The following is a 12,421-nucleotide window of genomic DNA, read 5'->3' on the forward strand; positions in this document are numbered from 1 at the left end:
AGGCCGCAGGGTGTTGAGGCGGGGAGAGTGTCTGCTGCCCACGGAGGGAAGGACAGGGTGGGGGCAGAGTCATCTCCCTGGAATGCAAGGGGACAGTGGGGGGCGGACATCTCCTGGGGGAGGAGTTCCAGCCATCCCTGGCCAGCTGGCATCTCTTGCTCCCATACCCGGCTGCACTGGCACAGCCAACAATGGGGGGCACACATCCCCCCAGGAGAAGGGATGGGTGCCGATGACCCCGACCCTGAGGGCCTGCAAGCCTGCTCCCACCCCCTCTGGCCCCCACCTGAACCCTTGATCCCTGGCCCTGCAGCCCCCGCAGCTTCCTGTTTGCCCACTCTATTTGTCTGGCCCGGGGACAGAGCTGATCCTTGAACTCTTAAGTTCCACATCGCCAGGACCAGTGAGCAGCAGCAAGGCCTGGGCTGGGCTTATCAGCCTCCCAGCCCAGCCCCTGCCTGGAGACATAAATAGGCTGGGAGAGAGGGCAGCTCAGAGATCTCGGGAATCCTCGGAGGTGAGTGTGGCTGCCTGCTCCCCCGCCTCCTACTCTGGGCATCCAATCTGGGGTCCTGGCCCCAGTTTCTGCCCCATGCGGGGGCTCTGGGTACTGAGACCTTCTCCCACCCTGTGCCCTGGTAAAATGGGTGGGGGAGCCCTGGGCTCTTCACACTAGAGGCCTGCCCCACTCAGCTGGGACCCTCTTCTCCTCCAGGTCACCCACATCCCTTCAGGATGAAAGCGGTGGTGCTGACCTTGGCCGTGCTCTTCCTCACAGGTAGGTGCCCCCCAATCTAGGAAGCCAACCATGGTGGTGGGGGGGTGGGGGGCTTCTCCCTAAGCCCCTGTGGGCCACCCTCCTGGACACGGGAACAGAGTTTCTCACTCATCCCCTTGCCTCTGCCTCGAAGCCTCTAAGCCAGCCTGGTCCAGAGCTGGCCTGATCTGGGTCTCCCCTCTCACCGCAGGGAGCCAGGCTCGGCATTTCTGGCAGCAAGATGAACCCCAGTCACCTTGGGATCGAGTGAAGGATTTAGCCACCGTGTATGTGGACGTAGTCAAAGACGGCGGCAGAGACTATGTGGCCCAGTTTGAAGCCTCTGCCTTGGGAAAACAGCTGAAGTACGGACCCAACCCAGGGCCGGGAGGGGCTGGGGGACAGGGTCAGGGGTGGCTGGTCCTGCGAGGCAGAGAGGTCTGTGGTAAGATGTATCCAGACTGGCTGAATCCCCACCTGCTATTTCCTGGGCCCCACAGATCCCAGAATGGGATCCCCAAAATAACCAGCATCTCAGTACTCATTTTAGGGAGAATAAGGTCCATAGCACCCTAGCAAGGGGCAGGTCTGTGCTGCCCGGTCAGCAGTCACAGCCCCATCATCTGCTAGGAGGGCAACAAGCCCCTTCCCATTCTTAACTGCCTCCTCTGCTCCTGGCCAGCAACAGGGAGGGCTGTCTCCAGAGAGGGCGAGGGACTCCAAGTATAGAGATGAGGTCCTTAAGGCCCAGCTTTGGGGACAGATAAGACGGGGCACCCAACCCAGCTCCATCTCTGCTAGCTCCTCTGTCCATGAGGACCGTGGCACCCAGCTGGCCTGGGGGAGGTGGGGTGTGGGGAAAGCCAGGCCAGGCTCGGTCCCCCAGGGTTGATGCCCATCGGGGACAGGTGCTGCTCAGGCCTCCCTGCAGCCAGGCCGGGGCGCCAGGCTGACCCGGGTGCCAGGGAGGCCACCCCTGAGCCCCTCGCTCTCCCCTCCCCAACTCCTCAGCCTGAAACTCCTGGACAACTGGGACAGCTTGAGCAGCACGGTGACCAAGCTGCGCGAACAGATCGGCCCGGTCACCCAGGAGTTCTGGGATAACCTGGAAAAGGAGACGGAGGCGCTGCGGCAGGAGATGAGCAAGGACCTGGAGGAGGTGAAGCAGAAGGTGCAGCCCTACCTGGACGAGTTCCAGAAAAAGTGGCACGAGGAGGTGGAGCTGTACCGCCAGAAGGTGGCGCCGCTGGGCGCGGAGCTGCGCGAAGGCGCGCGCCAGAAGCTGCAGGAGCTGCAGGAGAAGCTGACCCCCCTGGGCGAGGAGCTGCGGGACCGCGCGCGCACCCACGTGGACGCGCTGCGCGCGCAGCTGGCCCCCTACAGCGACCAGCTGCGTGAGCGCCTGGCCTCCCGGCTGCAGGCGCTCAAGGAGGGCGGCAGCGCCAGCCTGGCCGAGTACCACGCCAAGGCCAGCGAGCACCTGAGCGCCCTCAGCGAGAAGGCCAAGCCCGCGCTCGAGGACCTCCGCCAGGGCCTGCTGCCCGTGCTGGAGAGCTTCAAGGTCAGCCTGCTGGCTGCCGTCGATGAGGCCGCCAAGAAGCTGAACGCCCAGTGATGCGCCCCGGACCCGAGGAACCCCTTCCGGGGCTCCCCTTTCGGCGCATCGGGTTCTTAGAATAAACTTCCAAAGTGGGACGCCTGTGTTGGGCTGCGTGTGTTTTGAGTCTTCACTTACGATTTTTTAAACAATAAAATACGCTCCGAGAACTGTAAATTCTTTTTTGGGAGGACGGGAGCAGGTGCGGGCCATGGGAGGAAGGGGGTGGGGGCAGGGCCTTTGGGCCGAGTGTGGGGGGAGGGCAGGAAATTCCCTGCCGATTTTGCAGCCCATCAGTTGGAACCTGGGCCCCTCAGGGCCTTCATTTAAAGTTGCAGACCTGTGAGGGCCTGGCTGTTAGGAGGGAGGTAATGCACCAGAGGTCCCTTCCCAAGGACGGCCAAACAGAAAGGAGTAAGGGAGGACCAGGCCAGGGGACAGACAATCCAATGCTAAGTGCCCAGCAAGAGCCTCAGATAAGGACTGCAGCCCTTCTGAGGACCGCAAGAAAACAGGGCTTCCTCCACCCTGCCAGCCCCCCACCCCACTGTGTGTGTCCACCCCAACCCCCGCCCCCACCAGGCCAGGCCAGGACTCTCTGGCAGCCCTCCCACTCACAGCCAGCTGGGGTGGGCCTCCAGGAGCTGCTGGGGCTGGAAGGATGGGGACAGGCTCACATGAAGAGCTTGGCCTTTGCTCCTTCCTCCTTTAGTAATTTAAAAAATGAAGAAACAGATGCTTCCTTTCCTTTTTTTACAAGGGTTACATGGCACTCCTCACAGTCCTGCCCTTTCCAGAAATGGCTGATGTTTCTTCCTGCACAGCTGTGTCAGTCAGCCACTCTCCCCCCCCAACCCCACCCCACCATGGGGCTCCAAGCCTGGTCAGAACAACAATCCCCACCTCTTACAGGGAATCAGCCTCTTGTATTTCCAAGATGCATTCATATCCGTCATCCCACTGTGTTCTTCCCCAAATCCTGGGCAGGCAGCCACCACATCCACAGCTCGGATGAGAAAGCTGAAGCTTAAGTCCCTCGCCAAGCAAGGCCAAAGAGCAGGATGGGCTGGGTTGCCCTTTCCAGACCCATCCAAAGTCTTTTTTTTTTTTTTTTTAAAGCGTGCAGCCAGGCACTCACTCAAGTTCACACGGCTGTGCACACAGGCATACACATTCCCAAGCATACACCCCTGTCCACCGCCAGCACTCTCCACACTCAGGCCACGCACCCCTGTGTGTGTGCACATGGCCTCACAGATCAGAGACCTGGGCAGAGCACTGATGGAGCTTTCCCTCCCAGCCCCCCACAAGGCCTTTGACCCCCTGCCCCTCCTCCATCTCTGGTGTGTCTCAGCAACTCTTGGATCAAGGAGTGGGCTTTGTAGTTCCTAACCATCCAGAGCTGCAATGGGTGTCAAGGCGAGATCTGGGTGAGAACCTTTCCAGGTGTGGGTACTGGGATCCCTGGCCCAGCTGGGCCAGAAGAAAAGCCCAGGTGGATTTCCCAAGAGAGAGCGGATGTCTCCAAGTGGGCCTGGATGAATCGATGCCACCAAGATATGTCGAGGAGCCCTCTGGCACCCAGCATCCGAGTAACTAAGTTTTTTCTGTGTCAGCTGAGCTGGGCTTGAGGTCTGGCTCTGTCATTTGTGGACTCCATGACATTGGGCCAGGGCCTTCACCTTTCTGAGCCTCAGTTTTATCATTGGAAGAGTGAGGGCCTGCTGAAGTAGTCTGTGATTCTGAGACTCCCTGAGGTGAACATCTATTGGATGGTGTGGACACATGAGAAACAGCCTCTGTTTGGTAACTTTGAGTTCCTTCTTAGCTTCTGGAACACTGGATTCCCTCACTCTGATTCTGGTCTCTGGGGGAATTCAGCTTAGCTTATAGCCACAACGATGACCAGGTGTTGTGCACAGTCTTATTTCATTCATTCATTCATTCATTCATTCAAGAAATCTGCAACGGGGTGCCTGGGTGGCTCAGTGGTTAGGCCTCTGCCTTCACCTCGGGTCATGATCTCAGGGTCCTGGGATTGACCCCCCTCATCGGGCTCTCTGCTCAGCAGGGAGCCTGCTTCCCCCTCCCCCTCTGCCTGCCTCTCTGCCTACTTGTGATCTCTCTCTGTGTGTCAAACAAATAAATAAAATCTTAAAAAAGATTTTTGCCCCCACTTTACAGATGAGAAACTGAGGCTGATGTAAAATGATGACGCCAAGACCAGAGTCTAGTCTTATCTTCCTCCAAACACTCCCCATTAGCCTCCTCCTCTCAAGTCTGGCTGAGAGGGCCAGGGGCATGTGTCCCACAGGTCAGCTCAGGCAACCTACCTGAGTTGGACTCAGCCCCGTGCCCATGCGCAGAAGAGCCCACCCCAAACACACATGGCACGCATGGGACGTCCCACTCACGGCAGCTTCTCATCCAGCTTTATTGGGAGGACAACAAGCTTGGGGCTGGGCCAGGTCTGGGCTAGGGTGGGAGGTGAGAATGCTGTCACTCTCAAGTGACTTTTGGGACTGTCCAAAGAGCTGGCAAGGAGGATGGGCTGGAAGACTTGGGGTGTCGAGGTCTCAAGAGGTTTCCAAGGCTGGAGTTGGCTGGACCTCAGAAGCTGAATCCCAGAACCCAGAAAACTTGCCCTTAAACGTGCTCCAGTAGTCTTTCAGGGAAGAGAAACTGTCCGTCATCCAGCCCCTGGGGTTAAATCAGTGAGGGGAAACAATGGAGGCGGGCATGAGAGCTCATCCGAAGGCAGTGGGGCCCCCACCATATCAACACTGCCTCTCCCCCGACCCTCTCAACCTCACAGAGCAGCACCCCTGAGACCTCAGGCAGGGACCCTTTCACCTGTCACTCCAGGCAGAAGAGATGCTGAAGGGCACAATGGGACCCTAGCCCAAGTCCAGCCTGTTTTTCCAGGTTGGGGCAGACCTTGGTGCCCCCCCGGGTCTGAGGCAAGTTGGAAAGGAGCGATCAAGTGGGAGATGCGTCAGGCCCCAGCTATTGGTCTGTTCTAAGCAAATGATGCCTACTAGGGTTGCATGACCTGGTGGCTCTGAGTGGGGTGGGGCAGAGGGACACAGTCTCTCATTCGGAAAATCATCAGAGCGTAAATTAGCTGTGTGATCGGGGGCAGGTCATGGATCTCTCTGAGCCTCGATTGTCTCATCTGCAAAACGGCGAATCTAATAGCCACTCCGCAGCTCCTAAGAATCTGGATGCCTCAGCAATGGAAATGCTGGCTGCCTGGGGGTGGGCGGTGAGGAGAGATGGCGAGGAAGGGAGCTGAGAGCGGGGAGGACTAGAGGCAGGGCAGGATGGGAGGGGAAGGAGGGGCTTCTGCTCACGCGGGGCCCCAGGGCTTGGCACAAGGCAGAAGCACACACACACACACACACACACACACACGCACGCACACACAGCCGACATTGGGTTGGATAGAAGCTCCCAGGCCAAGCTCCACTAGTAAAGAGATGGCAGCAAGAGCTGATGCGGCCTTCCTCAGAGCCTTGCAGGGTCCATAAAGGAGCAAGGAGGGCCCTCGGACAGGAGGAGCAGCCGGGAGGAGAAAGGAAGGAGGCAGTTGAGGCTCTCCCATCTCTCCCCCTGCAGCCCAAGGAAGCCCTGGGAGGGACCCTGTCTCATAGAGTGGAACACGGAGGCTCGGAGTCGTGCAGGTGCTGGGTGGATGGGGGAGAGCCACAGCCCCACTGCCAGGGCCCTCCTGAGTCCGGGGCAGGAGCTGGTACTGAGCACAGACACTCGGGGGGCATACCTGGCCCGCTGGGCCACCTGGGACTCCTGCACGCTGGTCAGCGTGTCCTGGGCAGTCTTGGTGGCGTGCTGCATGTATCCCTGCATAAGGCCCAGCAGGGAGGGGTCCTCTGCCTCCAGAGCTCCTGCTGGGACAGCAGGGTTGAGTGGGATGGATCGGCCTCTAGGGAGCCCTTGGCTTCTGCCCAGCCACCCACCAGGGCCTGGGATCCTCAAGCCATCCCCAAGGGTCCTCCAGGCAGACAGCCACCCTCACCCCAGCCCTAGCCCAGTCCCCACGAAGCTGCTTACGGGCAGAGGCCAGGAGCACCAGGAGGGCAGCGACGAGGAGGACCCGGGGCTGCATGGCGTCTCGGTTCCTGCAGGGAAGCTTCTTGTGAGGAGTACCTTAACCCCCGCCACCCCTCTCCTCTAGGGAAGTGCTGTGGCCCCAACAGTAGATCCTGAGCTGGGTCAAGCCAGGAGGAGAAAGGGCCTGCTGCCAGCTAATGTGGGAGAAGAAGGGCCTTCAGACACCAGGGCCTCCAGGGCCAGGCTGAGGGGGAGCGTGGGCCCCCAGGGAGAGAGCAGAAAACCCATCAGACCAGGAGTTGGGACACCTGGGTTCTGGCCTGGTTCCTGCCACTAACATGCTAGGTGGCTTGGGCGAGATCCTTGCCCCTCATCTAGGTATCAGTTTTCCCGTCTGGGGTAGGATGGGGCTCTAAGTCTCCTTGAGGCCCTAACCACGCACAATGAGGGCAGAGTGTGTGCATCTGGAGCCAGATCCAGTCCCAGCTGTGCCACCACACCCGATGCAGCTTTGGGCAAGTGCCCTGTCTTCCGTGGGCCTCGGTTTCCCCCAGCGTGCACCTGGTGGTGGGAGCTGCTCCCCCAGCCCTGCGGCTTCCTTGGCCCCAGCAAACTTTTCTCCAGACTGTGCTGGTGGGCATAGGCAGGGACGCTGCTGTGCCCCCTCCATCCTGCTCTCCTCTCTCCCTCACCCTCCTCCTCCTCCCCAGGGGGCATTACCTGGAGCAGCTCCCTCCTGGGATGAGCTGAATAGACAGACAAGAGGGCTCTGGCCTGTTTTATATTGTCTCCTGGACAGGGGGAGCGGAGGGCTCAGGGAGCTGGGCAAAGTTCACCTGCTGATCAGTCTAGACCAGGGCCTGAGGCAGGGCGCCCAGATGAGCCAGGCCTGCTGGGAGAGTTGGGAAATCTCTGGGTCCCCCGGTGCCTACCCTGCTCTGCTACCCTGTGGCCCAAAAGGGCTCAGGCCCTGTGGAGACCCCATTTTTTCAAGCAGCCTGACTCCCCAGGGAGAGGCCGGCGATAGGGGAGGGAGATTAGAGCACCAGCCAGGGGCCGCTGGGCCCATCTCAGCCCTTCACAGGAGGCTTGTAGATCCCTCCCCCACCCCCTCTCCCTGCAAACTGAGAAGGCTCGGAAACAACTCAGTATTGGGGTGGGGTGTCTAGAGTGAAGTCACAGAAGACCTACAGGCAGAGGCTTCTGTGGGGAGGGCCACGCAGTGGAGTTTACACAGCCCACTTCCCAGCACCTGCGCTTTTGCCCTTCCGTCCCAGGTGCTGCTCACCCAGGAGCTTCCCTGAGCTGAGCCCAGGGCAGGGGGTGGTGGGAGAACAGCAAAGGCTGCTCTGAGCCCAAGGCCTTTGGCCCACCCTCCCTCCCCTCCTCCTCCCCCTGCCCTCTGGACCCACTGATAACATTCCCCTGGACAGCAGCTGTGGCTCAAGGCTGAGGCCTCCCCCGGACTGTGCCGGCCGGGATCGATTTCCAGCACTGAGCACTCGCACCTTGGGTCTTGGTTTCCTTAGCTTTGAAACGGCAGCCCTCACAGCCCCTTGGCTGGGCAGGGAGTTGGAAGGAAGCAAGGTGGTGGCGTGGCCAGTCTGGTAGGGAGAGGGTGCAGAGGAGCTCTGCAGGGGCTGTCCCGGAGAGGCCACAGGCCTTGCTTGGGGTAAGGTATCCCTGGGCCCACACTGGGAGCCGTAGCCTGGATAGCGGGATCGGGAAGGCTGAGACTTTGGAGACAAGAAATCCTCGGATTGAACAATGCCTTTGACACCGATTCGTATGACCCAGGGCCAGAGACCTAACATCTCAGAGCCTCCGTTTTCCTCCCTTGAAAAAGGGAATAGAATGTAGTGAAAAGAAGGGCCATCTGTACCCCAATGTTCATAGTAGCAATGGCCATGGTTGCCAAACTGTGGAAAGAACCAAGATGCCCTTCAACGGACGAATGGATAAGGAAGATGTGGTCCATATACACTATGGAGTATTATGCCTCCATCAGAAAGGATGAATACCCAACTTTTTTGGTATCAACATGGACGGGACTGGAAGAGATTATGCTGAGTGAAATAAGTCAAGCAGAGAGAGTCAATTATCATATGGTTTCACTTATTTGTGGAGCATAAGAAATAATATGGAGGATATGGGGAGATGGAGAGGAGAAAGGAGTTGAGGGAAATTGGAGAGGGAGATGAACCATGAGAGACTATGGACTCTGAAAAACAATCTGAGGGTTTGGAAGGGGCAGGGGGTGGGAAGTTGGGCCAGCCTTGTGGTGGGTATTGTGGAGGGCACGTATTGCATGGAGCACTGGGTGTGGTGCATAAACAATGAATTCTAGTACACTGAAAAGTAATTAAAATAATAAAAAAATTAAAAAAAAAAGAATGCCAATATGCCAAGAGCTGTGGTGTAAAGTAAATGAGATATATATATACAAAGCAACTGGTTCATGGAGGGGACCTGATAAATCTCTCTTCTTCTCAAATACCTTGTCCATCCCCAGACAGCACACTCTGAAGGCAGGAGGAGGCCCCAGTGTAGAAACAGGGCTTTGGGCAGGCAGCCATCCTCTCAGGAAGAAGCAACTAACCCAACAATACGAAATCAAAGGCCGGAGAAAGTAGCCTGGTTCCACCCTCAGAAATCTTTATTATTGCTTGAGACTTGCAGTTTCTCCATTAGAAATTCATTCCTTTGACTTAGATCCTGTATTCTGTTAAAATGCAAATAGATTCCTGTGAAGTAGATATTAATAACCCCATTTTGTAGGTAAGAAACCTAAGGCTCATGGGGCTGAGATGTACCCAAGTACACAGAGCCCATCATGGGTAGAGCTGGGAAGCAGAACACAGGGCTTCAATGACCTACACTGGTACTAAACAGCTTGGAGACATGAGACCCTCGGGGGTTTACTAGTCACTCTTCCTGAGCAGATTTTGCCAATGGGGTGGGGGAGGAAAGGAAGCTGATTTGGTCACTGAAAGGACTGAGCACTCGGGAGGGCGGAGAGAAATTGTGCCCATGTCACTCTTCTGTTCTGGCCTGTCCCTCCGCGGCAGAGGTGAAGGCCACAGTGGGAATCCAGATCCCAGCTGGGTTGGAGTACAAAGTCCTCAGCCCCTGGGCGTGCTACAATGGATCCTCCAACTCCCATTGCTTGCGTGTGTGGAGGGTCTGGAGGAACCTGTCCTCTCTCTGCTATGTAGTAGTGGGCTCCCTGACACCAGGGAGGTCAGAAGACAGGGCAGAGAGACCCAGCAGGCAGGTGCTGGGCTAGGTTGAGAACCCAGGTGTGCAGACCCATGCAGCAGGTGTGTGGCATGCCAAGAGCCTGGGCCATTTTCTCGTTCAAAGGGCTTGGCGCGTTTGAGTGCCCGAACCCCTCTGGGCGGTCTCAGTAGGGGCTGTCTCCGTAGGGGCCCTTCCAGTGGCCAGCCTAAGAGGCCTGGCCTTCCCTATTCTCTCCCTCCCTCCCTCCCTCCCATGCTAGCTCCCCTGGAATGAGGCGACTTCTCTGAGCCTGGCCCAAGACTGGCCCTAAAAAGTAAGTGGCAGCCATGGGTGGTGAGGGGCGGGGGGTGGGGGAGGCTTGGCCACCTGGGGCCAGAAATGGTCCTCTGGGGTTAAGCAGACTCTCTGAGCGTCCTTGTGTCTGAGTGAGGCTTAGCACACAAGCCTCTGTGACCCATGCCCCTGCCCCTGGGCTGAACTGGGAGCGCCGCTTCGGCCCTGCCAGCCGGAGGACCTGGAAAAGCCAGTATCCGTGCTCAAAGAGAACCGGAACCCAGCCAGAGGCAGGGTCCCCTTCTTCCATCCGTAGCTCCAACACTCAGGGCCTGCGCACTCCTTCTCCCCCGCTCCCAGTACAAATCCATTCAAAGCCTGATACAAAACACGCCTACTGACACCGGGAGAGAAACGCATTCATTAACGGCACCCACCCATGACACGCCAGGACACAGCACCCCCTCCTCAAGGATGCGACTGCTCATACCGGCCTGCACCCGTCTGCACCCGTCCCTCAGTGGCACGCCCCAGCTTTGTGCCCACCCACAGCGGAAGGAGTGACACACTTAGGTGACTCTGTCCATGTCCTGGCAGACATTCCCAGACGCTCAGTGTCTGCACGCTCAGATAGGTGCAGACACTCCCAGTGCCTGTCCACCCCAACAAGTAAGACAGAGCCTGTCATATGATGGTGACACTCGCTGCTCAGACTCGAAGTCCACGAGGTCAATCAAACTGCAGCTGAGGTGTCTTTGGTGACTCATTGCTCTTTTCCTCTCCGGGCCCAGGGGAAGGGATGGGGGCATGGAGCACGCACGGACCTTTCTGCCCACCCCTGGCCGGACTGTGCCCGATGAGGGAGCAGGAGCAGGAATGATAGGCCAGTGTTGCAGGGAGGGAAGGTTTTCGGGGTGAAACCTGGCTCATGCTTGGTGAGCACCTACTGTGCCCCGGGCAGCGTTCCTAGCAGGACATGGGTTCTCACTGGATCCCTGCAACCAGCAGGCAGGGACTATTCTACGTCCAGTGGAGGCGGCCAAGGCTCAGAGAGATGTGCCCTGTCCCCACCCAGGGAGTCCGACTCCAGAATCTGAGCCTGACACAGCTGCTGGGAGAAGAAGGGAAGGACTGCTTCGGGGAGAGGGGCACTCCCTGGTACTAGAGGCGACTTGTGAGTGGTGGGGGGGATGCACGGTGTGGGCAGCAGCAGGCCCTCTAGCTGCCTTTAATCCCATGAGACATCAAGCCACTGCTGGAGTATGAAGCATGGAGGCCTGATAAGTCAGGGTGAACGCAGCTCTGGTCTACAGGAGTCCAGCTTCCTGCCGGTCCCTGCACTCCTGCGTGGGAGCCAATGGTGCCCTAGGATGGGAGTCATCTGGTGGTCAGTGCAGGTGGCATGGTCCCTCAGAGCGACCCACACTAACCAGGCTGCAGTGTCTTCTTGGTGGATGGCTTCCTGTAATTGTGTGTGCAACCTCATTTGTAGAGAACGTTGGAAGTCCTGTAAAAGACTTCCTGCGCTTTAGTCCCGTCCCACAGGCGAAGTTCCCTAAGAGGCTCAGGTCTTGTGATTCAGCATAGACTGACTGCTCCTGCCCAGGTAGCAGGGCTGGGCTGGGGGCAGGAATCAGGCCTCAGGCCAGCCGATCTCCCCGCATGGTGCACCGTCCTGGGAGCCCCCAGAGGCCTGGGCCTGCCTCTGCCACTCTTACTGGTCCAAACCAGGAAAACAATACTATTACTAATAACAACAACTACTTTGTCGTGCTAACTCTGCGCCAGGCGTTTTACTACTCATGCCATGAGCAACCCCCATGTTTCAAAGGAGAAACCGAGGCTCAGAGCTAGGCTGAGCTGAATCATGAGGCCCAGGTGACCCAGCTTGGCAGTGGTCGTACAGGAAGCACGCTTACGATGAACCCTTCCAATACAGGGCCCGGCCCTCCCACCTGCCCAAAGGCTTGCTAGAGCCTTCTCCTCCCAGGCACGCCTGGACCAGAGCTCTGGATCTTAGCTTGCTGTCCCCAGTGGTGGCCCTGGGTGTCCCAGTCCGGGGTCTGGTGCTCTGAGATGGATCAGAGTGGGGGATGTTGTGGGGAAGGGCTCTCTTCCCTGAGACAGGCAGAGGAGGGGTGAACTTTGCCCCCAAACCTGGCTCAGGCCCAGAACTGTCAGCAGGGCCTCTGGGACATCAGTCCCTGGCTCGGGGGTTCCCTAGGCCTCCTTTCCGCCAACAACTCGTGGCTCCCTGTCCTCCCTTCTGTACTGGGTGGGGCACCAACACAGAACAGCCTCTCCGGACTGCTGCCCCAGCCTCAGTCTGCTGTCAGCTGCCACGTTGTCTTGGGTCACAAAAGTCCAAGAGGCCTCCTGAGAATGTGTCACCTTCCAGCGTGGAGTCACACTGGGGAGGGAGCTGGGGAGGGCAGCCTGGTGGGGGTTTAAATCTCTGGCTGGCTCCGAGGTCCAGTCAGTTC

General features: G+C 58.3%; 2 protein-coding genes across 5 annotated transcripts; one reads left to right on the forward strand and one right to left on the reverse strand.

Annotated features, from left to right (window-relative positions):
- Positions 1 to 145: 145 nt before the first annotated feature.
- LOC111153700 (apolipoprotein A1) lies at positions 146 to 2,514 on the forward strand. Of its 4 annotated transcripts, XM_022512851.1 has the most exons (4): positions 146 to 517; positions 716 to 778; positions 969 to 1,122; positions 1,769 to 2,514. In XM_022512851.1, exons 2-4 carry the CDS (start codon positions 736 to 738, stop codon positions 2,370 to 2,372), a joined length of 801 nt encoding a protein of 266 aa, XP_022368559.1. In that variant the 5' UTR covers positions 146 to 517; positions 716 to 735; the 3' UTR covers positions 2,373 to 2,514. The 4 variants fall into 4 exon arrangements, with proteins under 4 accessions (XP_022368559.1, XP_022368558.1, XP_022368561.1 ...); XM_022512850.1 differs by lacking the exon at positions 146 to 517 and having other exon boundaries at positions 708 to 778; XM_022512853.1 differs by lacking the exon at positions 146 to 517 and having other exon boundaries at positions 714 to 778; positions 973 to 1,122.
- A 2,255-nt stretch (positions 2,515 to 4,769) lies between these two features.
- Positions 4,770 to 7,203, reverse strand: LOC111153860 (apolipoprotein C3). The gene is made up of 4 exons (XM_022513128.1): positions 7,146 to 7,203; positions 6,426 to 6,493; positions 6,136 to 6,259; positions 4,770 to 5,054 (listed from the first exon to the last, which is right to left on the reverse strand). The coding sequence occupies exons 2-4, from the start codon at positions 6,478 to 6,480 to the stop codon at positions 4,931 to 4,933; spliced, it is 303 nt and encodes a 100-aa protein (XP_022368836.1). The 5' UTR covers positions 6,481 to 6,493; positions 7,146 to 7,203; the 3' UTR covers positions 4,770 to 4,930.
- Positions 7,204 to 12,421: the final 5,218 nt, after the last annotated feature.

The sequence above is a fragment of the Enhydra lutris genome, unplaced genomic scaffold, assembly GCF_002288905.1.
Source record: "Enhydra lutris kenyoni isolate GAN:26980312 unplaced genomic scaffold, ASM228890v2 scaffoldscaffold34, whole genome shotgun sequence".
NCBI lineage: Eukaryota > Metazoa > Chordata > Mammalia > Carnivora > Mustelidae > Enhydra > Enhydra lutris.